Source organism: Chlamydotis macqueenii, chromosome 19, assembly GCF_036417535.1.
Source record: "Chlamydotis macqueenii isolate bChlMac1 chromosome 19, bChlMac1.mat, whole genome shotgun sequence".
Classification (NCBI taxonomy): Eukaryota; Metazoa; Chordata; class Aves; order Otidiformes; family Otididae; genus Chlamydotis; species Chlamydotis macqueenii.
In genome coordinates, this window is record NC_141574.1 from 231890 (window position 1) to 259064 (window position 27175).

A 27175-nucleotide genomic window follows, 5' to 3' on the forward strand; every position below is an offset into this window, starting at 1 on the left:
CCAATGCAGATTTCACTGGCAGGAACCCCCTCAAGCTGATTTACTAACTGCTACCGGAGCCCTTTCGGTTCCTCCCCGGCGCAGCACAGCGCTGGACCCGCGGGCGAACGCAGCCCGACCAGGCCTCCCCCCCCGCACCGCACCGGGCCGCGCAGGTGACGGACGCCAGACCGGCTGCGGGGCAGGCGGGCGATGGGGACACCCCGCACGTCACGCAGAGTTTCCCGCCGCTCGGTAACGGTCCCCCGTGGGACCCCCACGCAGCCCCGATAGTCGCCCGCGGCCGCCGAGGGGAGGGGCGGGGCCGCCGCGGGGGCGCGCACGCTCCGGCGCAGGCGCACGACGGGGCGCGGCGGCGGAAGGCCGTGAACGCGCGGGGCCTGCCCGCCGCCCGGCGTGAGGTGAGAGGCGGGATAGGGGGGAGCAGCCGGCGCGCTGCCCCGGCCAGGCCCGTGAGGGGGAAGTCGGAACCGTACCAGAGCGGGGAGGAGCCGATCCGGGGCGGGGGAAGCGGGAGGGGCGGTGTCCGGACAGCCGGGGCTGGGGAGGGGGCGGCCGGGGGGGGAGAGGGAGCGGGCTGCCGGGAGCGCGCGCTTCCCACTCCCGCCTCACCGGCCGCGCTGGCGCGGGGCGGGGCCGGGCGGGGCGGAGGGCGCCGCCTGGCGGTGATGGGGAGAAAGGTCCGCCAGGCTGGGCGGGACCTGCGATGTGGGGAGTGGGGTACCGTTGAGTCACAGGTTTGGGTTTGAAGGGATCCTAAAGCTCACCCAGTCCCCGGCAGGGACCCCTTCCACCAGCCCAGGGCGCTCACAGCCCCGTCCAGCCCGGCCTTGGGCACGGCCAGGGATGGGGCACCCACAGCTCCTCTGGGCACCCTGGGCCGGGTCCCACCGCCCTCACAGGGAAGGGTTTCTTCCTTACGTCTCATCTAAATCCACCCTCTCCCAGTTTAACAGCATCACCCGTTGTCCTGTCACTACATACCCTTGTCAAAAGTCCCTCTCCAGCCCCGTTTAGGCCCTGAAAGGCGGCTCTAGGTCTCCCTGGAGCCTTCTCCTCTCCAGGCTGAACAGCTCCCTCAGCCTGTGTACGGAGAGTGCACGGGGCTGTTGGGCAGTGCTGCGGTGCTTGGTGCCGGGTTGGTGGTGCACAGGCTGAAGCAGCCCTGCAGACAGGGCTGGAGCGGTTTGCAATTCCAAGAGTGAAGTGAGTGCCCAGAGGTGGCTGCGCAGTGTCACTTACACCACAGAGTAAAAAATCCAGCCTGGAAGTCGGGTTCTCTGAGGATCCAAGCAGAGGTGCAGGGTTGTGCAGCCAGGCTGGAAGCAGCTGCCATCTGCCTGGAGGGGCTGCACAGCTTCAGTGGTGACCCTGGACACAGGACCATGCCTCCTCACCTCGTGCACGGAGTCTAGAAAGAGAAACGTTAATTTCAGTAAGTGAGAAGCCTGAGACATTCCTAGCAAAAATACCTTGTAAAAGTGAGATCCCACAATGGAAAGCGACTCCATTCCCTGATGGTGGACAGCAGTGTAGGACCTCACTGTGCAGGTGCTGGTGAATCAGGCCTGTGCATAGGAGCTGCCACACAGTCAGTGCTGAAAATGTAGTTGACATCAGCGTGGTAGATTTTTGCACTGCTGTGTACATGCTGTGTCTAAACTGCTTGTTCTCTTCCCGGTGCTTCTTGGAGGTGCAAAGCACTTCCTTGCACAACAACTGTTCATAACTCTCTGCTCAGCACATACATTCCCACTGAAAGCCTTGATTCAGGATTGGCTTATATCCCCGTCACTTCTCTCTTCTTACGCTGTATCCCATCTCTCCACATTTAATTTCTTCTCAGACGCAGAAAAGAGACTCTCAGCCATGTCAAATGGTCTCTGTTACAAAAACTGCTGACAGCTCTTTTGCTTTTGTGTTCAGGACGCTCTGGGAGGATTTCATCTGCAAGGACTGCGTGAGAGACGTCTGCAGGGAGAGAATACCCTTTTTGGAGATACTGGTTGGCGCAAGGCTCGCACTATGGGCTTTTAGACAAGGCGAGTTTTACTCAGAGGAGCAAGAACACTGCCGAGGGAGAGGAATGGAGCGCCTGGCCTCCTTCGGTAGTAAGTACTGTAAGATGACATTTAGAAAGTGTTTGCCATTGTTTAAAGACATTAGCAGCCATCTTGGGGAAAGAGACAGAAAACTAGTAATATTTGGTCCACAGGGTCACTTCTTTGATCAAATTCCCAAGAGCATGAGTACATGGAAAGATTCAGTGGCAATCCGGGTCTTTTTTGTTCCCTGTTTATAGTTGGGTTAGTTCAAATCCATTTTCTTGGAAAAAATGCGGTTTATAAATTGACAGTATTTATTTTGACTGCTTTGCAATGAACAAAATAAGAAAAACTTGCAGAGCAGCATTTCATTCCCTGTTCAGCAATCTGAGCGGAGTCTGAGGTTTGGATGGGTTTCAGAACAATCTTGTTGATGCCTTTGCAACCGCAGCAATATGCTTTACGAGTCAGACTGGAGGTAGATGGACAGAGACTGCAGCTGCCTGGGCGGTGTTCTTCACAAATAAGGCCTTGGGTCTGGTCTTCGGTGCAGAACACGGCATGGGCACTGGATCAAATCAGGGAGCTAGTGCGGCTTGCTGAGTTGTACCAGGAGGCTGCTACAGAGAAGATTTTCCTTTGACTCCGTTGCACAAGTTTAGGTTTAGCCCTCAGCGTGTCAAGTCTAGCAAGGATGCGGTGCCAACATCTCTCTTGCAACTCTAGCTGAACAAGGAACTTTTAACAGATATTTGGAGAAGCTGCAGTAGGAAACAGGTTATATACAGTTGAGTTCACTTAAAATTACTGAGCACAAGTGAATTTAGGTGATTTCAAAAACAGTGCTTTGTTTGTGTTGCCCGAGATTTACTTTTGGCTTCACAGATGACCCTTTTGATAAGCCTCCATGCCGAGGTTGCTCGTCGTACCTCACAGAGCCCTACGTTAAGTGCGCTGAGTGTGGGCCTCCTCCCTTCCTCCTGTGTTTGCAGGTGAGTGCAAGGATAAAAGTAAAGGCATTAATTTATTTGAGAAAGTCATCAAAGGCCTGTCTGGTGCCAAGCTGTTCCATAAACACATTAATAACTGGTCTCTGTAAACTTGTATCAACACACTTATTTGCTCAGGGACAGGGAAATGACAAAGAAAATGTTGGAGGCTGAAGAACTGAGGCATGAGCAGCTGAAGGAGATCTTTGTGAAGGCAGCCAAAGCTACCTAAAGACATGCAGTCAGCCTGACTGTGTAACGGAGCGTGCTGCTGCATGTCTAGAGAGGCATTGTTCCTGTCATTTTTTATGGCATGGAAAAGAAAAGCCATCAAGAAACACCCTTTCCCTGTCACCACACGTCGGTTTTTTCCTGCCAAATGGAAAATAAAATTTGAGGGCAGTTTGCAGTATTGTTTGTGACCAGATATAGTTCTGTAAAAATTATATGTGTGATCTGATAACCACAGAAAGTACTGCTAGTTTTAATTATTAAATAAATAAGTTTGCATTATTTATGATTTTTAAATGGCCATAACCTCTAAAACTGAAAAAGGAGCTTAACCTTGTACTCAGATATGTACAAAATACACAAAATTGTATTTTGTATATTGGGTGTGTTTTTGTTCATTTACCTGTACTTAAAAAACCAGATATTTAACTGTTGAAAATAGCTGCAAACCATGCTAGCGCTTTTTAAACAGAAAACCTAGATTAAAGGGAAGTTGTTTTCAGTACTTAAGAAGCGCTCTGTGCTCTCTTCCTGGAACAATCCACTTTAAAACATACTGCCAGGCTGCTTTCACTGCCTAGCTTTGCTGTAAATACTTGACAGAATAGTACCTCCATTCACAGGAGTTTTGGTGCAAAAGACAAGTAAGATACAAAGACAGATTTAGCACAGTTTTAACGAAAATCTTTTTCTACCATTTAATGTTTCTTTTCTAAAATGAAATCAGAAAAATTGAATATCTTTTTCAGCACGTGGTCGGTTCTGGATAGCCAGTGGTCAGGGAATACAAGGCAAAAAGGGACCAGTTAAAATGTTTTCAGAGCAGAAGTAAGAGACTAACGTAATGCTAATCTTTTGTTCTACAGTGTTTCACACGAGGATTTGAATACAAGAAACATCAAAGTGATCATACTTACGAGATAATGGTAAATATTCCTTTTAGATAACAGCTGCTCAATCCTCAGCTTTCATAACTTCCCCGGAGTTAGACTTACTAGTCCTACGCTGAAAAGTTAAGTGATACAATTCTTTGATTCAGAGGTTTTGAACAATTAAAAAAAAGAAAAAGTCTTCCTTGAGAGTAAAGAAAAATATCCACCTGGAAAATAACGGAATAGTGGAGACATTTAAAGCTACATTTTTTTATTGCCAGTTCTTTAACTATGTGAATCAACTTCTGTTTCTCTATTCTTGGTTTTCTTCCCCAAAATTAATAATTTTAAAACTCTTCAGTAATTTTTATTGTGCTTCATGGCATAACATTGTTGAATTACAGCTGGTAGATACAACATGTGGCAGTATATTCAGAAGATCTGTAGCGACAAACTAGTTTTTACTGTAGTTGATGACCCAGTGGCCTAAATAATTCAACAATTATTTGATCAGCTTTCATGGGACACAGTAAAGTTAAAACTACGAGTATTATACACTGTGTTGCCCAGTAGTTTGGAACTTCTCTGCTCTGCACGTGGTAGATTATGACAGAGGATCACAGCAGCTTGATTTGCTTTTTTCTTCTCTAGACTTCCGATTTCCCTGTCTTGGATCCTAACTGGACAGCTCAAGAGGAAATGGCTCTCCTAGAAGCTGTGATGGACTGTGGATTTGGAAACTGGTGAGAGTTTACTGGTTCAGCCAACTTCAGTGAATGATGGGTAGTTTGTCCTTTCGTTCCACTGGATCTTACTGTTGATTACATCAGTGCACACTGAATGTTCAGTGACTTATTGCAGGTGAATCTGTTTTCAAATCTGCTGTTAGATATACGAGGAAATTGTTAAAGGCTTCTTGTGTAATGCAGGGCACCTCCGGTGATGCACAAAGTTCCCTAGTTCACATTAAAGTCACTAGGTTTTGAGGGAGCACAAGGTTTTCTGTGCCTCAGTTTACTCCTGTGTAGCTGCAGAATTTCTTAGCTTGTGTGGCTTCGGTTTGCTTACAGTTGACTAGCTGGTACTGTTATTTTTGGAGTTTTCCTGCTTCTCTGTCATATTTAGGACAGAGCACTGGAAATATTAAATATTTTTACATTATATTCTGTTAAGTCGATTTCTGTAGTTGCTACAGGATGTTTATGCATTTGTAAATAAAGGAGATCTGTAGTCATGGTTATCTCTCTTCTCCTTCATGAAAAACATAGCTGTTTTAAAAGTACAGAACTCCAGACTTCACTGAAACAGAACTGTGAGTTCTTGTGCGTATGTTGCTGTCATAATTGAGACTGAAAACTGGTTGCAGTTATGTTCAGCCAGTATGCTGTCTAGTACACTTTGCCCTACTTAGCAATACAAGTAATCTTAACTTTTTCCTTTAAACACTCGGCTTTTTTCAGCCTTTACCAAATACAGGAAAAACTGATATTTCTTCCTGGAATCCCTTGCATCCAGTTTTTAGTTTAACAGAAATTAAAATGATTGCTGCTGGTGGACTTTTTTTTTAAGTCTTCAACTTACACAGCCATTTTATTAAGACAAAATACTTCATGTTTCTAGTGAACCGCTTTTCCAAGAAAGATTGGCAAAGATCTCTAGAATGTGTTTTGTACAACCATTTCAGTGTTTAAAAAAAAACCTGCTTAACATTGCCACACGAAAGGGGAAACCACTATCCAGTTAAAATAGCAAGAGAAACTTGAGAAGCAGAATGCAATTCCGGACTTAGAATTTACTATTACCTGGAGTTAGTAAAATGTATAAAAATCTCTCAAATAACAATACTAAATTTCAAGCATATGAAAGATTTGGTACATTCCATCAGCCAGAGAGTTTCTCATGGAAAGACAGTGCATTACTGCATCTCTGTAAGACAGAGCATTACTCCTGACCACCAAAAAAAGTGCTCTCTAGCACTGTACCAAATGTGTAAGTATTGGCTCAGTGTTAGTAGGCAAAATGTGAATTCAAACATCATCACAGGTCAGTTCTCTGCACCCAGTGCGATCAATCTCTTGTCTAAAATTATCTTCTCCCACTAGAGAAAGAAAAAAACTATCAACATTTCTGCGTTCTTTATATTAAGCCTCCCCTCTCCCCTCTTCAGGCAGGATGTAGCCAACCAGATGTGTACAAAATCCAAGGAGGAGTGTGAGAAACATTATATGAAACACTTTATCAACAATCCCTTGTTTGCATCGACATTACTGAACCTGAAGCAGGCGGAGGAGGCGCAGCACAACGAAACAGCCATTCCTTTCCACCGTGAGTATCCCCTGCCCGCTAGCACACGCTGGGAGCTTCTCCGCAAGGTCTCTACTCTTCCGAAACTGGAATCAGCAGCCTTTGGAGACAGGCATGCACTACACGTGTGGTTTGCTTTCCTTCCCAAAAGGAGAGTGTGTTCTGATAGCTAACTTCAACAATGTTAGTAGTAGGGTTTTCTTCACACTGTTTTAAATTATTAAGTGATCAAATAAAAACAACTGCCAGTTCAGTGGGAAAAGGGAGGGAACAGAGTGGTCTGATACAGACATCAGGTTCTCAAAACCAGAAGTTCCTGCACAGCCAGAGGAAACGGTCACTCACAGAAATCACCACAGCAAAAGCCTAGATGTGCATATTCGTTGAAAGGACACACTACCTCAAAGCTGCTTCTCACGTGGCACGATCTAAGGGCATGTCCTTCACGGTAAATAGCAGCGCGAGTTCTCACTCTCATGCTGGAGTGGTTACTTTTTTGGTCCAGATCCTGGCTACCAAAGTTAACTGAACCTCTAAATCATTGCATCTGAATATCCACTTTGTAGCAGGCCCCAGCTGCTGATGTGATTTGTCATAAAATCAGGCCCTTCAAATTACACTGATTTCACACCTCCCTTTTTAACACTGCCTTTTAAAAAGTGTAAGATAGATTTCAGCAATTTCAGTTTTCCTTAAATTTTCCCCCAGTCTTGCAGCTGTTCCATTATAAAGCTCCCCAGAACAGCTGGGTAAAAAGACTGCTTGGTATTTGGAGGTTTAAATTTCATGATAAAGTGGTTAGAGCTAAAGCAGTAGGAACTGGACAATTTGGGTTCTGTCCCTGGCTGTCACTGATTTTTTTATGTGACCTGGGCCAAGGCAAATTCTCTGTGCCTCAGCTTTCTTAATCGGTAGCATGGGACTTATAACGCTTAGCTCCTTCACAAATGTGTTGTGAGCCTCGGTCCATTATTGTCTGTAGAACACTGAGCTCCTCAGCTGGGAAGCGCTGTAAAAATTCAGAGTTGTAGAGCTTTAATTGCAGCTCTTTGCAAATGGCACCCTGAAGATGACAGATTTAACACCTCTGTTGCTATTAACTAAAGAACCTGCACGCTGAGACCGAGCGATCTGCAGAGCTTTACCGGGGGAAAGCCGAGCTCTGAAATGTAGAGTTTGTATTTTATAACCTATTTATTACCTTGAATTTCTGTGTTTGACTTTTGAGGATACTATGCAGATCTCGTATTACTGCATTTTCCTCTGGATGATCTCAGGCTGTTTGTGAATATAACACTGAATCAAAGCCCAATCAGGGTGTTTTTCTTCAACTAATTATTCCCACTTTTCCTGCAAAAGAAACACCTATTTACGGATCCCTTTGTCTTAAAAAAGGACCCCAAGCCCCACACAACGACTGAAAAACCTTTATTTTTTCAGCTGCTGATGATCCCCCACGGCCTACTTTTGATTCCTTGCTCTCCAGGGATATGGCTGGGTATATGCCAGCCAGAGCTGACTTTGTTGAGGTAAGACTCTTCTCCCATTATTTTAAATTCGCTACCGACTGCAAGATCAGCAAACTCATGCTTGTTTGCCCCTGCCTATAGGTCTTTACTCTTCATATAAAAAACATTAGAAGAGAGGACAGGACAGAGTGATTAAACCGAGGATTTAATTACAGAGATGGCGCTGCAGGCCTGCAAAGCTGCTAGCAGGCAATCCCTGAGTCACTGGCTTTGCGCGCAGGGGCTGTGAGGCATGCTGCTGCCACCAGATGTCCAGTGATGAATGGCTCTTATGTAAGCAGACTAGATGTTGTGAATTAGATGCTTAGCAAAAGGGGTCAGCTTCAGCACGCTTCTGTTTCATTTCCCTTAGAGAAGCACGTATGAGCCTGATCCAAAGATCACTTGAAAGACCTGCATTGTTTTCAGTGTTTTTAGCTCTGGGCCCAGGGCCCCAGTTCCTGTTGCAAAACAAGCTCCTGTGCATGAAGTAATGAATTCAGCCATATAGGGGCTTGTTGGTTTTGTACATTTGAGCAGAATTTCCCCCACAGTGTGGGAGTCATGGAGATTACCTGATTAATTCCCATTATCCTATCACAGCATCCTGTTCCAGTTCCAGCCATGGGGGCCCGTATTATGCGTTCCCTCGTTAAAGCTCCCCTTTGATGTACACTGCTCAGGGATGCAACCCTGTACAACTGTGTATGAGTAAATATCTCTGTGTTCAGTACTGAAACGTGATACCAATTGTTTAGTGCTAGTTAGTGACAATTTATTAATCACCTCTGAACAGGAATTTGACAACTATGCTGAATGGGATTTGAGAGATATTGATTTTGTAGAAGATGATTCAGACATTTTGCATGGTAAGTCCCGTATTTTTGTACATTGTCTGACAGCAGTGTTTCAGAGTTCCTACTCAGCATCTCATTGGGTCTCTTTACACACTTTTTTAAAAGTGAACATACATTTTTAATGATCTCACTTCTGTGCGCTGGGGTTTAAACACTGGCATTTCTACAGTCCTCGCTTTCAAATCTCTTTTAAAAGCTCTTAATTAACTGACATACAAATAGTACTTACATATAGAATAACGCACTTCACTCACTACTGAAATGTAGCCAGTTGTAAAGTAGCACATGACTGAAATCTAATAGTCTCCACCAGTAATAGGTATCTCTTTAGGAAAAACACAAATTATGTTTTATCCAGTATAAACTCCAGAGAAAGTTTAGGTAAGTAGAAGCAAATTGTCCGAGATAGCAGGTTGTCTGGAAACAGGTAGCAGTACATCGGTGTTTGAGTAAACAGACCTACAAGCCCATTAAAAAACAGAAACATCAATGCCTTGATATTACATCCCCTCCCCGCTGAAAGATATTCTTTCCATCTACACCATGTTTGCAAGCATCATAGCAAGGCACAGCTTATGTTCTGATTCAGAAAGAGGAACACTTCATTCTCTGTTGCTAATGCCCCTTTCCCCTACTATATCTAGTTTCTTAGAAGACCTGTTACTTACTCTAACCTCTTAGTTTAAGCAATCTGCTATCAGGATAAGTATTAATAAAGACAGCAAGGAGGTATGTAGTTAGAGAGTATGTGCAACACATTGAAACTGCTCTGTTCTTGGAGTTGTCTGGTTTTTCATGCGCTAAACACACGCACTGAGTTATAGTAGCATTAGCTGTATGTGACAGCTTACTTTTTTATTGTGAAGAGAATGGTTGTTGTATGAGTCCAGTTACTGCTACTGAGTTTCTGTGAACATAGCTGCCTTATTAATACCAAATAACAGGAATTATTTAAGTGACGTTTAAATCCATAGAAAAGATCGTACTTTTCTCTACACTTTAGATTGTTTAAAAGTACTGTATTTATGCCTCAGAGTTCTCCTGTCTATGTCAGGCAGTTTGAAGCTAAAGCCTTAGCGTTCCCTGGAGACAGACAAATCCTGTTACGTACAGACAGTCTTTCCAGACTTAAAAAATCACTTTGAAATGTAGCACTGTACACAGAGCTTTAAGGAATGCAAAGTCCCTTGGCTCAAAAAGTTATAAGAATCGTATGTCAGTCTCTCTTCCCTTTTAACATTTATTGAAAGGGGGACTGGCTTTTGAACGTGTCACGGATTCGTCATGCCATCTCTCTGCTGCTGCCTTTTTTTGCTATTAAAAGACATATTTTCTTGCTTCCATGTCCTATTCTGAGTCCTGGTAAACTGAAAAATCAAAATAATCCCCTAGTTCTGTTCATTGATTGATAGCTTAATATTCATTCAAGCTGGTTTACCAGCACTGCGATCCATATCCCTCACACCTGTCTTCCTCCCTGCACAGTTCAGCCATGTAAGATATCTTCTACCAGCCTCCTGTTTAAATTGTCAGTCTGAATGCAAAAATCAGCTTTCCTCATCTCTTCAGAATATCATAAAGCTGTGCAGGGCCAGACCCTTTGGTCTGTTGAGCTCAGTGTCCTGTTAGTATCCCATAGCAGGCGCACAGGAGAATGTAAGAAGAGGTACGTATGGGCAGATGCTTTTCCTGGCCTATCTTCCACGTTTCCGGCAGTGGTAAGTTTAGAGACTTCTTGAGCCGTAGGTTGTGTTCAGACCATTTTGACCGAAGGACCCGTCCTCCATAACTTAGCTAACTGCTCTTAGAACTATATATATATTTGTACTTTTGCTCCCATAGCATCCTGTAGCAGTGAGTTCCACAATTGAGTTTGGAGTTCTACAATTTAATTATGTGTTGTGTGAAAAAATACTTCCTTCTATCTGTCAAATCTTTTGCCTGATAATTTCATTGGATGTTCTCTAGTCCATTCCTCAGTTGTCTTCAGTATTTAGTGTAGAATGTCAAGCATTTGCCCTGTGAAAAGCATTTGGCAGAGGTTACAGAGCATGACCAACTATGTTTTCAATCTCTTAGCTCAGGAACTCTGGCATCTTCCTTCCCACAGCTGTGCTAGATCTGCCCACGTGAGAGACAGTGCCTCTAAAAAATGAAGTCCCAGGGTCTAGCCAGCTATTTTTCTTTTACATAAGGCATCTTGGAGAGAGAGAGAGAATGATTTTATAAAAAAAAAAAAAACCTTTGGAATTAGATCTTTCCCTTCTCCAAGTTAATACAAAAAGGGAAGGAATCACGTCCTCCCAGTCCTGCAGTTTTAAAGATCTCAGATGCTGACTTTGCTTGATTGCTTGAGAATATTCTGCAACCTAATTGTAGGGTTTAATACTGTAGAAAATGGCTCTACACTTGGATCTGAAGGCAGGGACGGGCATTTGGATGATTTAAGAATCCTTTGTACCTTCTAGTTAACAGGCAGAGAAGATTGCGAGGCGGCCCTGGAGGCGCAGGTTCTCGTGCTCTCTCCCAGGGGTGCCTGTCCCACTGCTTCCAGGCAGCGGCTCTAACGTGCCTCTCCACCCCAGACCTGCCCACTGGCAAACTTCTTACGCTAGATCTTACAGAAATGGCCTTGAAAAGCAGCACTATGGCTGTCCTCCATACTTGCTCAAGAGAAACTTTTGCTGGCCAAACAGCAAACTTTTTTTCTTTTAAAGGTAAAGATGTAAAACAGGATTTTAACATGTTTTCTAGCCTAGAGAAACCCAGATGGGGTCTTGCAACATAGATTATATATCAGGTTTGTGAAAAAAATCTTCGGATTGTTTTCCTGACAGACATTAAACCTCGCTGGGTTCAAGATTAATTTTTGAAAACTACTTTTATATTCCATTTTCTGAAAGATACTCAAGCTAGACCCTGGGAACACACTGACCAGAAGAATCTCTATAGTCTCTCATTCTTTCTTTTGTTTCACAAGTCACAGATCAGTGCTGCAATGTCTAGGTTGCACGTAACACAGGAATTTTGATGCTTTCATTGGAACAGAATTCCCCCTTCTTCGTTTTCCTCCACATTGCTCTGCTTTTCTTAACGTTTTGTGAAAATCGTTTTATAAAAAGTTCTAGATCTAAGCTGCTTGACCTCTCTTTCCTGATATCATTGCATTTCCCCTGTTATATTTTCCTGTGTCACTCTAAACACGTTCTCAGTATTCCCACAAGAAAGAAAAGTGCAATTTAATACAAGGTGGAAAGACTCCCAGGCAGCCTTTTATGAGGAGCACAGAAACCTGTATCGGCTGACTCACCAGCTCCTCCCAGCACACAGGCAGTCACAGGCATTGCTCCATCACTTCTTGGTATTAGTGAGACAGTAGAAATTGCATGAAATTGTATGAATAAGTCAATTAAATTATTGAACTGTTAACTGTTATTCAGTGCTTGCAATATAAGAAGGGCATGCAAACATATGTTGCAATTAAACAAAAACGTAATGGCCAGATCAAAAGAAACAACTAGTTACAAATCTAATTCAGCCCAGAGCGCTCGAATATTTCGTTAATTACAAGCTGTCATCAGGCTGAATTATAACCTTAGGAGTTTATCTTTTTCCTAGCCTTTTCTCCCTTTCCCTTCTCATGTAAATGATTTTCACTTGTACCACTGGAAAGTAATTACTGCACGCACAAGTTTAGAGGTGAGTGGAAACAGGCTGCAACTCTGGCTGTGCTGCAGTGAAATTTCATTTTCTAAGAGACAAGGCAATCAACGTCCTCCTAAATATTACATGATGTTTATTCTTCTGTGGAAGTTCCTGACACGCTCTGACGGCAGATACTCCGTTTGCCTAGGGTCCTGCTTTCCTCTCGAGAGGGTAAATTTGGATTGTAGCCATTAGGTTTGCACCAACCGAGGCACACACTGGACACACAGCCTGTTCACTTTGATTAGTTTGCATTCTTGCCGTTATTTGGGCCTTGCATGCCAAACAGAGGTTAGCTAGCGTGAAACAAAGGTCTTACTCATTAGCGTTCAAAAAAGTTCTTGCAGACCAAATGAGGCTGAAGAGGAATGAAAAGCAAAGAAACTGTTTTGGACACACTCTTGAGAAACCAAAATATTTTGATTTTTTGGAATGGAGAACGGAGCCTTGAATTTCTGCATATCACTGAATCCTTCAAAGCTACTCTGACCATCTCAAAGAACCTTATCATTTCCCAGCATGGACACTTTGAACACTGCGTCAGCTTGGATTATCTTAAGTTACCAGTACAAACAACTGCCTCCCCAGTATGATCCATGGGAACAAGCGCAGGCAAATAATTTTCATTCATACAGCATCCCTTTTCTCATTTCAATGCAGCATGTAACAGTATAGTAGTCCGAGTTATTCATGCATTCCAGATCTTGTAATCGGCTGTTCCTGTGTGAATATGTCTGTTAAAACCAAAATCCCCTCCAAAAGTGCATGTGGCAGCAAATACTAATTTTTCTGTAAGCAGAAGCTCCATTTTTTTTCCTTCATTTGTTCTCATTAACGTTCCTTCCCCTCCTCAGTTGATCATAATTTCTTTCAGAATACTGTGCACTCAGGTGGAACCGTCAAAACGCAGTGGTTATAGGTACATAATTACTTGTGATATTTATAGAGGTTCTCCAGTGCAATTTCTGCATGTACTCATTAAGTTCTGCCCACACAAACCCCAGAAAATAACACGTTGGCTTAGCTTGAAGAGGATTTAAAAATATAAAAATATTTTCCAGAAATTGGCACTGATTCCATCACTTAGTAATATATTTCATTCATGTTTAACTTACTGCATTTTTCAATTTTTTGGCCCCACATTTAAGCAAGAAGAATTTGCTACCTGTGCTTGTTCTTACATTAGGAAACATAAATATCTCTTTATGAAAATACATGATGATTCTTGAACACACTGGTTTTGCAAGAAATTTGCAAAAAGAAGTAAGAATATTGTACCACCTCTCCTATCTTCATATGTAATCTTTTGCTCCTAGGTTAACATCAAATCAGTTTTGTATAAATTGAAGGGTTTTTTGCTAATACAGGATCAGCAAGCGTAACTCAAAACCGTTGGCTCCTGAGCCTTTGGGCTTTATAAGAAATTTTATTACCCAGAGGACTGCGCAGATGAATTGCCTGGAGGCTAGGGGCTTCCTGGTGTTTACATATAAATACATATTTTAAAATAGCCACATAGCCACATTTCTTTCTTAATTGCATTATTAATTATTTATTGCAGAGTGCAATCAATAAACTGCCAGTATCAGTTTTGCTCTTTTCTTGTAACTCCAGAGAGAGGAGTGGGTTCTGGATTCTGTCACACTTGGGCCACCCCTGTGTCCACCGCACGGTGGGCTGAAAGGGGACATGCTCTTGTTAAGTTTCAAAGAGCTGCCTGTTGTCTCTACAGACTAAACCCACTGTCAAGTCTTAGGCCTCTTCCTTCTGGGAGCAGGTTGAAATGATTAATGTAAAGGGAAAAAAAAACCAACCAAGAAATTAGCCAGCTCTACACTTATTTAATGACCTAGAATTTTTGCATTATTTAACAAAATGAGGGAAGGGAATGTGATAGGTGCCTCCTTATCTTTTCTTGCAAGAATTTACCAAAGTTTCTTAACCTAACGGCTACAGGAAAAGAAGCTGAAGGATCTCCGAGCGGATCAGCCAGACTGCAGACAGATTTGGTTTCGAAAAGGATATGATTTCTAATGAGCATGGCTTTTTCCTGTGCTTCTTCACATTGTCCTGAACTATTCTCTTTGTTCTTCTGGCAGACAGATAAGTTTAGAAGTTAACAAGCTAAAATATCGTAGATGTTTTAAAGAACTGTAGCAAAGGCTACTTTGAATCTTCACAGTTCAGAACTGTGTCTTTCTATTTTTGGGGGTTTCTTGTTCTGTGCAAAGAAGCCTTTGTCCAAAGATGATACCTCAAATCCTTAAGTTTGATAAATTTGCTTTTCAGGAGAAGGAATACTTAACAACTGTATGTATGAAGGAACAAATAAGTGCTAATAGTAAAACTGTCCAGGGAGGAAGAGGAAAAGAGTTCTCAGGATTTAGACAGGTTCATATTTACAGGCAGTAACGTACTTGGAAGGATTAAGCAAGAGACAGCTTCCACAGGTAGCATGCATAGTCTGCAGAAGGTTAGCCACTAGTGAGTTCATGCCCCTGTAAAATTGTCGTGAGATTTTTAAAACAGCAAAGTGGAGTGACCATTTCAGCCTGCCATCAACATAAAGGCTTGAAAATTAGCCCAATACAGTGGTTACTAATGTATTCTGTAATCTTTTTTTATTACTTTGCAGCTCTGAAGATTGCAGTTGTAGATATTTATCATTCCAGGTTAAAAGAAAGACAACGAAGAAAAAAGTGAGTTTTCAAGCAATAACTGTATTCCTTTGCTTCATTACCGAGTTTTGTTCCCTAGTGCTGTCCTAATACTAAACATAACTGATTTCCTCAAGTATCCTTCCAGACAATTCCCAAGCATGGAGACCTTCTGCTAGGAGATTTGCGAAAAGAGGCTTCATCTTGGATGTGTGGTTCTCCTTCTGTGCACAGATCCTGATCAGGCACGTGGCTTTAGCAATGATACCAGCCCAGAAAACACAGATTGCCAGACCCTGATACTCTCAAAACAAGTTCTTAATTGTAAAAAGCCTGTTTTCCACACAGTGCTCTTCATTTTGCTATCCCAAATCCAGTTACACATAAATAACAAAGCTTCTAGCAACACCTTATGAGATCGCATAGCCGTTTTGCAGAATGAGAAACTAAAATACTGTCTGGGAAACCAGTCACAGATCGAGGGCTAGGAACCAGAAAAGAGTCAAATCTCTGTTCTTTTTGTTCCCTATGTAGCGATGGACTGCATCTACTTTAGGGAAAGAAAAGGAAAAAAAAAAAAAAAGCTGTCGGTCTGTGACTAATTGCTAGACCCCTACTTTCTCCATAGAAATGTATTTTTAATTCTTAGTGGTCCATAAGTTAGTTTTCCACAGTACAAAATGAAGATAACTATATTGCTGACGTGAGTTTGAATAATTTATTCAGTTCATTTGACGGCTTTTTAGAATGACTCAATCTAATAATTAAATTCAATCTTATTATAACTTTCAAATACTTTGTTCAATGTTTAAAATGATCTGTTGCTATATTACTCCCTGCTGGAAGGGTTAGTAATTTGGAGTAAGACTCCTTCATTCCTTCTCCTCAGAATACAGTGTAGTTCTGCTGAATGACAGGTGAGAGTTGATGTCTGTTGACCCGGTTCTGTATAGTTCATAAATAAGAAATATTTATGTGGTATAATTTCCATTCTGATAAATCATGTCATACTAAAAGAAAGTGTCATCAACCTCAATTACATAACTCAAATTAATGTCAGTTTTTGCAAAGTTTCTACAGCAGTACAGGACAAAAAAATCTAGAAAATGACATAAAAATGCTGGTGTCCGTCTCAGGTTTCTCTATGTGGGACAGGAATATTCTTTTACACATAGTAAAGAAAATGTAGTGGATTTTTTAGAGGAAATTCCAGCTTGACCTTGACGAGCCCAGCTTTGTAGTATCTCTTATCATTTCCAAAAGTTAGATGTTTATCGAATTGCCACCCAGCAATGACCACATGACATTTGCCGAAACCTGTGACACATGTATTTGTCACCAACTTGTAAATACCTTACCTGCCTTTTTACTCTGCTCATTTCCCTGATCCTGTCAGGAGCATTTCAAGCTTACAAGTTACCTAAAGAATTTTCCTCCTTTTAAAATCTAAGCTGTCATGGAAAAATTCCTTTGTCCTGCTGCCAGAGGTGATATTTACAGTCTGGCTCTCACCCTTGCTCCAGAGAAGGACATTTGTCTCTCTCTGAAGCTGGAAATCGTGCTTCAGGAGACATTCACTGTACATCTGACTCCGGAAGGAGAAGTTACAAGACACTGTAGATGCGAAATCTGTGCCTAAAGAAGCAATTTCAAACCTTTAAAGCGACTGTAGCTGCCTTTGTGCTTAGTGCTGTCAGAGTTGGGCTAATGCACACCGCTATCCAAAATTTATCCTGATTAAAGCCCCGCTGCATCACTGCGTCACGTTTCTGGCCAGCCCAAGGACTATGGAAATTTCATCTGTGTTCAGTTTTAGACCCCTCTGATGGTCTAAATCAAAGTTTCTTCTGAAGCCTTTGTATTTATGAGGTAATACATAAGTTAATGCTTTTTATTAATACCATTTTGCTCTCAATTACAGAATTGTAAGAGATCATGGCCTTATCAACCTCAGAAAATTTCAAAGTGAGTATCAGGTGTAACTGCCTACCTTTAAAGTGCCCTCTGCTCGGGAAGCAAAACTTCATATGTTCGCTGTTTTCCAGTGCACCGGTGTGGTTTGTTCATACTGGACCGCATTCAGACGGTCTGAATTCCAGCAGATTTCTCTCCCTGTTTCCAGCTGGCTGGCTGTAACTACTCCAAGCTCAGTGTTTTAGTTATTGCCTTGGAATTGCTCTTCAGAAGCATTTCAGTCTCCACTGAGTAGGGAGAGGGGTGAAGGTGAAATCTAGGCCTTCTAAGTGCATCTCGCTATTGTAAGGAATAATCGAACAACATTTAAATATCAACCTTTGTGCTTTTAGAATTGTAAAGGCTGTATAATGTTGCATTTTACTCAACAGTTTGTAGTTGTGACACCAAAATGGCCAAGAAGTGTACCAAATCCGGATCTTTGGGCAGTTCGCACCGGCTGGGAGTCACTTCAGGGTCCACTGAATTAATTTGCTTCTCACAGTAGGAGTGATAAGGTGTGACACTTTTTTTTCCCCCTCTAGTTTTGGAAAGGCGATATCCAAAGGAGGTTCAAGACCTCTATGAAACAATGCGACGATTTGCACGAATTCTTGGACCGGTAGAGCATGATAAATTCATTGAAAGCCATGCATGTAAGTATTTTGAGGATTTTAGCATATATGTTCTTCAATAGGCATAATGAGCGGTTGCATCATCTACAGCCTTACCTAAATACATACCACTCCACGAGGTTGTTTTTCTCCTCCTCCTCCATCTAAGTACCTCAGAAAAACAAATACATTTGTGGCTTGATACATTAAATGAGCAGCAAGTGGGTTTTTTTCCACAAAACTGTGTGTGAGTTCTTTGTTTGATTTCTCAGTTGACTGAACATTCTGGTCATGTTTTAGAAGTAGTATTTTCTTACCACAAGACTGCTGTTCATTTGCTGGGGCTCTATATCACTGAAAGAACAAAATCCCTAACATTTATGTCTGTATTGAGAAGTTGGGAGCTGGCAGCAAATTGTGAATTCATTGGAATATACATGTTAAACTATTATACGTGTACATAATTATATAGTACCACTGTCATTATGTCCCTTACCTTAAAGGGAGAGGCACTGTTCCATCACCGAATCATCTCGAGTCTTTATGCATAATCATAGCATGCGTTTAGTCACATTCCAGTACGAGTCATTACATCCTGCTTAATTCTCTGACTTAAACTGGGAAAATTGTTGCTCATTAGAAAGAACAACGCATTTAAATGGTTGTGACTGTATTTTCAGGACACCCTGTGTGAAATACCAAAAGTATGATCCTGCAAAGTCATGAGTCCCACATGTGAGTGCTAGTCCTGGAACCTAGTTTTGTTGTTGTAGTGACAGGGAAGTTCTCAAGTTACCTTGATAGTCAAGCACAGGCGTTATACAGCTCTCCTGAGTAGCATGAGTAAACAAATTTGAGACAAGCAAACTTGCTCACTGTAAAACTAAGCAATGCCTGGAAGCCAGCTGATAAAAGCTACAGACAGTAAATATCTCTGAGCAAAAGAGACGTGGGTATTTAATCTTACTGACTGCAGAAAAAGAGTTGTCTGCAAGGAAAGTTTTGGAAAGTCCAGTTATGAAAATTATAGCTTAAAGACAATATTAGCTACTATAAGGAGCCTGGATGGAGTAGTTTTTCAAACCTATTTAAATGCCTTCCAGAAATCCTACATTACTGTTATTTGCCGTGTCCGGGGTCTGGCAAAAGGACTGTCAAAGCACGAAGATAACTTTTCTGAGCACACAAAGCTAGAAGCTAGCTTAAATCTGTAATCAAGGAGTGTTATGACACAATGAGTTTGATACCTGATACCGACTTGTGCGCAGAAGTTAACCCTGTCTGTGGTTCTGTGTACTTCATCGCCAAACTTTGTAGACAAATAAGAAACAGCAACGTACATCGCAGTTCACTGCCACCCCCACTGACCCACATTTGTTTTTTGGATTTCCCTTCTGCTTACTCTCGGGGTAAAACAGTGGAATTTGAGCTGCGAAGGGAAATAAAGCGGCTACAGGAATACAGAGCAGCAGGAATCACCAATTTCTGTAGTAAGTACCTGATGCATTATTCAGCCCATTCCCATTCATCAAGGTGTGGAAGGATGATTTTACATTTAGGATGCGTTGAATAAAACGACACTTATTTTTGAAAGGCGTTTGCCTAGCTCTTTAACTGAACAAGGCTTTAGCAATAATGCCTCAGTCCAGCTGTGCTTTTTCAAAGCTAGTTCGAGCCATCAGCGTGGGGAACACGCTGTCTAGCAGAGCTCTGCCATAGTAAGAGATCCACTTTAGAAAGGATCCATTAAAAAAAAAAAACAAAAAAACAATGTGTCACGGCACTGTGGTCTCCAGCGCTTTATCTGTGGACACTTTCACTGGCTATCAGCAAGTGTGATACTGGGAGAGAGGGCTAAGACCTCTACATAAACAAAATGGCCTATTTTATCCTGGAATTGGATCGTGGAAGCATTTTTTGTTTGGTTTTGGTCTGAAATTAATGGGGGGAGGGGTGCAGAGTGAAATCTAATATCTTCTGATGCCAAGAAGTTGTCATGAGGGAGAATAGCAGAGTCTGGTCCAGAGCTAGAGAGCAGTTTCTCACTTCCCAAAGCAGAAAAACAACAGTCTGAAAACTCTGAGCGAGGCAGCTGGTGAGAATGTGGTATCTGTTTGCCATAGGTGCCAGAACGTACGATCACCTCAAGAAGACAAGAGATGAGGAACGCCTGAAGCGCACTATGCTGTCTGAAGTCCTGCAGTACATCCAGGACAGCAGCGCCTGCCAGCAGTGGCTCAGTCGACAAGCCGATATGTACGGTTACAGTAAGGCTGTGCATTTTACGTACCTGTAGAATTATAGAATCGTTTAGGTTGGAAGAGACCTTTACGATCATCGAGCGCAATCGTAAATGCAGCACTGCCAAGCCCACCACTAAGCCGTGTCCCCAAGTGCCACGTCTACAAGTCTTTTAAATCCCTCCAGGGCTGGTGTCTCAGCCACCTCCCTGCACAGCCTGTTCCAGTGCTTGACAACCCTTTCAGTGAAGGAATTTTTCTTCACCAAAATTCTTCTTTCTATGCTTTAGTCAGGTGCATCAAACACATCTTTCTCTCTGATAATAAGAAATGCATTCCCCATTTATTACAGTAGTAACAGTCTGCAGAATTCAGAAGGGCAAGACCCTGGCTAACAGCAATAGTGCTTGCTGAAGCGCAGATGAGGAAGTGACTAGTAAGGGCTCAAAGTCTCAGTTTTCTGTATTTTATATTTCAGGAACTTAACTGCTGTTAATAAAGTCATGGAGGGAAATGAGGTCTCTATGGATATTAATGAGGGCACGGATGACACTCCAAATGTTTTAGATGTAGCAGCATTATTAATGTGTAGTCACCCTGCCCAAGCACTTTGATTTAAGGAGCAAGCTGCCATGCAAAGGAAGTGCATCCTGTATGCCGCATGGTCTGAGAAGATGATTTGCAATTTCCTCAGTCAGCCTCCACTGAAATTTTTATTGTGACCCCCACCTCCTTTATTTATTTATTTATTAAAAAAACCAGGTTTCAGACATAGTCTTCAGTCTGGGAGTGATAAATATTTAGAAATGCTGTTGACTTCAGATCAGGGCCTGGATTATGCAAGCTGAATTGTATAATTATGAGGAGTTGGGGAAAAAGTAGTTTCAGAGCCAATATAAGCAGTTATTCTTAAAAAAATGTGAAAGTAATTTTACAATTTCCTTTCTTTTCAGCGATTCCGGCCTGACTCCCACAGTACCAGTTCCTTCAAATTCAGGTAACTGTTAGATGATAAACAGGCAGCCGTACATCAGGAATATCATTCTGATAGCCAGTTGGAGAGCGGCTCTTTTGCTTGAGTGCTAGAGCGGCAGTCCTCAAGCCTCATGGTTAAGTACTGCTCAAGTCAACAGTACCTCAATCTGCAACTCATTCCATGGGCAAAGCTTGTAGGATTTTTTGCGGAATTTCTAGATTTTTTCTGATACAAGTGGAAAAACCCATCCTAAAGCCACATTAACAAGGCAGGAAAAAAAAGAATTTTCACGAGAACAAAATTTTATCTTTAAAAGATAAAGCTAATCTAGTTTTTTAATGAAGCTATATAGCACATAGCATAGCAATATGAACCTGACAGAAAGCAGATTTGGGAGGGCAGAACAGCAAAAACAGGTGCCTGAGAAGCAGGCAATGGTCGTAGCATCGAGCACTCCAGAGTGACAGAATGAGATGATACAGGTTACCTGTGCAACTTCAGTTTTCCTTTTCTATGAATAAGCTTTTATATTCCTTAATTCTGCGATCACAAATTATAGTTTTTTCCAGCAATAGGACCCCTACTTCTTTCAGTGCCCAGTAAGGACAGATTCAGGGGTCGGTCATGGCCCTCATGAACAAGACTTTCTATAAAATCCCATCCTCATTTGTTGAGGTCACAGGATGGCGTGCAATGAATGAGACTAGGATAATTTTTTTTTTTGCTATAAGGCTGTTAAACGCTGCCAGTGAAAACTGGCTTCTAGCTCTGTCTCGACATCCAGTTTTTATATGGATGCTAATGAACCACGTGAACCAAACTTCTTAGAGGTAGACACTGAGTCTGTATGCTCTTCCTCATTTCTGCCAGGAGCCTTGGAAATTTGGGTCAGAATATCAAGCAATTAGTCATTGCAAAAGTCAGTATGCACTGTTTTAAACATATTTAGTGATAGCTAAGATCTGGTATTTTGGAAAGAAGATAGTATTGTGTATCTCAGCCTGGACATCCAGAGTCCGTGAAACGGGGACAGTATCCCCCCCAGCTGAAGGGCTAGAATGAAATTAATTTTTTGTTAAGTATTCAGTGGCCCATGAAGCGGAAGAGCCCAAGAGAAGATGAATTGTTTTGCCTACGGAACCTAGATAGCATGCAGTGTTTACAACCAGTATCACATGTTGAACAAAACCCAAACAAAATACCATGTAGTTGCTAATTAAGCAGACATCCTGCATACTGAATGAGGCAAGGATACTGCGGAAAAACTGCCACGTGTCTGTAATTAAAGGCTGCAGCATCCTGAATATACAAGAGGGGAAATGAACGTTGCATAACTTTACTTCTAGATTTTGAGATCTTGACTTTGCAGCCTTAATATGTTTTCTTTAATGGACTAGTTTGTGTGTGCATGTTATTTCCTAGGTTTATTAAAGAGTAAAACCAAATTCTGTCATGTCTCATCACAGCACGCTCATTCCAGGCTGTGCAAAGAGGGAGCAGTTCTCAGAAATAACTTCCTCTACACCTACCAGAGACTCACTGCTCCAGCTTCTTTCTAGTCCTTCAGTTATCTCTCTGATCAGGCTCCTCTCACCCAGCCAGGCTCCCATCTGTCTCCTGTAGATGCACAGGAGAAAGAGAGACTCCCCAGTCCCAGAGGTGGGACCCAGCCAGAGCAGGGAAACAGCTGCCGATTTCCCAAGGTCTCATCGCTTTGCCAAATTTGGGAAATCTGCCCTGGGATAGAGAGACCTATCTTCAGTAGTGCTAAATACACAACCCACAGCACAGGGGCAACAGACTTACTAAAAATGTAAATAAATAACCCTAGCTTTGTTCTGAGCTCTGGAAGTTAAAAAAAAAATAGGGGAAAAAAAAAAAACAAACTTGCAAGTCCCTTGTGAAAGTTTAAGCTGCACCAGTTCAAGTTCAGCAGAGTTATAAGCAATAGCAAAAGTGAGAACTATGCGACTACCTTGTGGTAAGTATTTCTTTCAGTACTGTTTATCATAACAGAGAAAAATAAGTCCACAAACTGCATTTTCTTTACAATAGCTGCATCATATTTAAAAGCATTTAAAGAAAACTCTGCTACTGAAGTTGTCAGTAATGCCAGAGAAATTCACTGCTCATCACCCCACTAAATAACCTCAGCATCCCTGCGAGGTGCTGGTTTTGCACCTGCTGGGAGTCAGTCCCGCGCGCTGCGCACGCCCCGGCACACCCTCCACGCTGCACCGACCTCCCTGACCCCGGCTGGAAGAGTCGGTTTAGTCAGGAGGTACAGCCCAGCTTAACCACGGTCCGTGCCAGTTTGGCAGAAAGCTTTTGTCCTTCAGTTCCTCCTAAAAGCAGCGAGCCCGGGCTAACACCATACGAGTCCTCATGCAAGCATTCACAGTGCTTAACTCTGTGAGTTACAAATACCAAATCAGAGCTGTTTTTGTGTTAAGCCCTAAATAGCCCTGTCGATAAACACTTGGATCATACTGGGTTAACATCACGGGGATTTAATTGCCTCTCTGATATCACAGCTAAGGAACAAACATGGCCAAACTGCTCAGAGTTCTTCAGGGTTTTCCTTTCTTGTCTCTGCAGGTAGACGGAGTGCCCCACCGCTGAACCTCACAGGTCTCCCAGGGACAGAGAAACTTAATGAGAAGGAGAAGGAGGTGAGGAAAGGATGAAAGGAGAATCTATGTACAACTTTTATCTTCACAGCGCAGGGGTGCTCACACCATCTGTCTCAGATGCTGTGAACATCACCTCAGCTCTGTCCCCTGACTACTCTTTCCTGCTCACAAAAGCCGCTTCAGTTTTCCAGTTGGCTTCTTAATTTCAGGTACTGTACTATACGGACAACACAGCTGCAGCAAATTAGCTTCTTTAGCAGAGAAAAGTGGAGAGCACCGAGGTGCTATTACGACATCCAGAGTACGACACCCTTTCTTGCTCCGTTGTGACACTGGGGCGAGCAGAAGGGTTATTTTTTCTTAATGAACGTCGGTTTTAAAACTGGCAGAGGGTTTTATCAAGGGCTTCACTGGACAGATCACTGAGCCTGAATAGCAGAGCTCTTTTTATATTCTCGATATCTCACAGCCAAGCCTCCACCAGCTATGGTTGGTTTTTCACTGTAACACTAAAGTGAACCACGGAGGCAATAACGACGTATTGTTCTTTTCATGGTTTTTTCCCACATTTCTGCTTTACAGTGCGTATGCCAACCTTTTTGTATGCGCTGGTGGCAGAGGAGAGAGTCTGCCTTTCTTTAAGCCGTGAGTTGTGAGCTCGGCCTGGCAGTGTGGTTTGCAGTCCCGCGCAGAGTGCTCTTGCGCAGTCACCTAAAGCATCAGAGGCACAGGGAGGATCAGCAGAGCAGCCAGAAATGGGACTGCAGCCCCCAGAGAGGTCAGCAACGCAGCCAGGGGCCCGCCGTGTGCTTAGGGCTCAGTTCCTTCTGCAGGCCAGTGTAGGCCTGTCCTCTAATTCAGTGCAAGGCAACACTGGAAAACTACTGAAATTTTTTTTTTGTTTAATAGAAGTCATAATCTGTCCTTAAATTGTCCATGAGGCAGATTTCAGTGTATGTAAAATGCAAATATATTTCAGACTTTCCCCTCTGTGGAAGCCGTTTCCCCATCACTGGAGACGGGAGCGTTGACAATTGGATCACAGATTCACCACAGAGCACGGCATTTCTGGCTCCGTTCAGCAGATAAATAATTGTGACTAGGACATTAGTGTGTACGGGGAATCTGATTTCCTCATCAGCTGAGACACAAAGTCTGAGTTCCTCCTATCAATGAGGAACAATCATTAAGCATTTCCTTATTAAAAGGAGGAGACAGCCTGTATCTCCGTTGGGAGCAATGCAGTGCACCATCCAGAAGGCGACTGGTATTTGGGAGCAAAACGGGAGCGTTGCAGCCTGACAGCAGAGCACAGGGGCCTTTGAAATCAATTCCTTTAACCAAACTTGCAAACGTGTAATGCCCTCCCTGCACGGTTTCCATCCTAGACTTCCGGAGGGGGCAGGTGGTGTGTGCCTAGCTGCTTTTGCAGAAAGGTATTACAGACTTCGTCTGCAGGGGATTAATAGGCAGATGCCCTCCCTGGCTCTCGGCCAGCATGCTGAATTGCTGGTTGCAAGCCTCTTTGGCATGAGTACTTCCCTTGGTTTGTAAAGAACAACGCCCACACAGGACACACTCATCCTTACGCTCCTGTGAGCCCAGAGCTTGCTTTCATCCTCCTAGCTGATTTTTTAGTCAGGAATGTTTTTGAATGCAGCAGCCGGCAAGCTCCTCCCCTCCCTACCTGTGGATCGAAACGGCTCATAACGCAATCGCCGCGTGCCTCCCCCACATAAAAAACCGCGTTTAAAATGTTTTCAGAAAAATAGTCGTCGCGATCTTACTCCCCCACCAGGGAATCGCAGAGTGAAAGCGCGTGACAAGCGTTAGTGTTTATTAACTTCACCTTTTGTCTTCCAGCTCTGTCAGATGGTGAGGCTGGTCCCTGGAGCCTATTTAGAATATAAAGCTGCTTTAGTGAACGAGTGTAACAAACAAGGCGGCCTGAGACTAGCGCAGGCTAGAGCGCTCATCAAGATCGATGTGAACAAAACCAGGAAAATCTACGACTTCCTTATCAGAGAGGGGTACATCACGAAAGCCTGAGGACAGACAGCAGCGCTTGGGCTGGAGCAGGCAGATGTGGAGAAGCTTCGAAGTCACTTTGACGGCGCTGAAAGAGTTGAACAGTGTTGAAGGAAGGACATTTCCTTTTGTTTAAAATCTTTTGGGGCTTTTTTTTTTTGTAAAAACAAGTAGGGAGCTTTGTTAAATTGTATGAATACTGACATTTCTTTGTCTGGTTTCCCTTTGACTCCAGTGTTTAACACTGCTGTGTCAGAATTACGCTGCCACGTAGCACTGAAAAGAGTCACGTGCCGTATAAGCTAATCTTAAATGTGAACGGGCATTCATTTCTAACACCTCTTGTAACTGAAAAGATAATCACGGTACTTTTATTCTGACAGTGGCACAGAATAAGGACACAAGAGGACATAAGGAGAGTCACACTTTGACTTTGTGTGAGCGCAGGGATAAAGAGATGCAGTCCCCTCCCTTCTCGTACTCCTTCCTAAAACAGCATCGGCTTTCAAGGGAGATAGCATACGCCCGAGGGTATAAAAATAGAGCTTGCAGTGGTCCAGTCTTTTTAACTTAATTGTGATAAAGGATGGGAAAGGACGTTGCAGGGAAGCTCCTCAACAGTTGTTACTTTTATGTGATATTAGCACATACCACAGCATGAGAGCCCAGAGCATGAGAGCTTCATCTGCTCCCTACTTGATTTGTGATTCTCGAGTTATATACAATCCCTCAGTTTAAGTCTTTGTTGCTCCGGCTCGTTGGGAAGGCTGGATGTTACAACCAGAGCGGCCTTTTGGAACGTAAATAAAAAGCCGCTCAGTACCTCAGTGTTCTCTGTCACAAAAGATAACAAGCGAAGAGCACGACAGACAGCCCGGAGCTCACACTCAGGCCTCCCTGCCCTCCTGCCCACGGGGGCTCCTCTCAGCTCAGCGCAATAGCGGCGGCGTACCCACTTGATCAACAAAGCAATGCTGAGGTGCAAGAAGTCGCTAAACACACACACATCAGCTGATCCACTGCATGACCTCGGTGCAAGCCATTTGTATTTGGAAATCCAGCTGGAGCATGAAGATGGCTCTTTCCAGATGTAGCTCGGCGTGGTTCACTGACAGTAAACTGACGTAGGAGGCTGAAATCACATCCCGTAAGTAACCTAACAGCCAAAGCAGGTGGGATGTTGGGTGCTCTCAAGTTTGGGATCTCACATGGAAAAGCCTGACTGAGCTACAGCTAGACTGATACCTATTTCAGTTTGCCTTTTTTTTGTTCCCCCTGATAGTAACTATCCTGTGTACCTGAGGTGCCACTGAATGTGAAGTGTTTTGGTTGGTAATAAAATCAAAATGACTTGAAACACTCTTAACTCTGCGTTCTTGGACTCCCAGTGAGACTGTAAAGGTCACGCAGCTGTCTGTATATATATCCATCAGCTTCTCACCGTGAGAGAGAAAGAGAAATGCACAACAGCGGCTGTATGGACACAACCACAAGATTACCTGGAAAATACTACTGTTTAAAGAGAAGCAGCAGTGATAAATCACATGTTGAAGACTGAAGTCT

General features: G+C 43.1%; 1 protein-coding gene across 3 annotated transcripts; it reads left to right on the plus strand.

Moving 5' to 3' along the window:
• The first annotated feature begins 362 nt into the window (after positions 1-362).
• Positions 363-26971, plus strand: TADA2A (transcriptional adaptor 2A). 3 transcript variants are annotated; one of them, XM_086763250.1, is made up of 16 exons: positions 363-401; positions 1927-2111; positions 2931-3037; positions 4132-4191; positions 4789-4880; positions 6305-6462; positions 7882-7970; positions 8746-8818; positions 15147-15210; positions 17090-17133; positions 17667-17777; positions 19154-19225; positions 19859-19991; positions 20929-20972; positions 23550-23623; positions 25448-26971. In XM_086763250.1, exons 2-16 carry the CDS (start codon positions 2087-2089, stop codon positions 25631-25633), a joined length of 1332 nt encoding a protein of 443 aa, XP_086619376.1. In that variant the 5' UTR covers positions 363-401; positions 1927-2086; the 3' UTR covers positions 25634-26971. The 3 variants fall into 3 exon arrangements, with proteins under 3 accessions (XP_086619376.1, XP_086619377.1, XP_010127862.2); XM_086763251.1 differs by lacking the exon at positions 363-401 and adding an exon at positions 1259-1435; XM_010129560.2 differs by lacking the exon at positions 363-401 and having other exon boundaries at positions 1786-2111.
• Positions 26972-27175: the final 204 nt, after the last annotated feature.

Excerpts from the sequence above, each read along its gene's own strand:
- TADA2A (XM_010129560.2), top strand. The coding sequence starts at position 1,877 with ATGGTCTCTGTTACAAAAACTGCTGACAGCTCTTTTGCTTTTGTGTTC. Across the intron at positions 4,881-6,304 it reads GACTGTGGATTTGGAAACTG|GCAGGATGTAGCCAACCAGA; the intron begins GTGAGAGTTTAC and ends TCCCCTCTTCAG. Across the intron at positions 17,778-19,153 it reads ATTCATTGAAAGCCATGCAT|TGGAATTTGAGCTGCGAAGG; the intron begins GTAAGTATTTTG and ends GGGGTAAAACAG.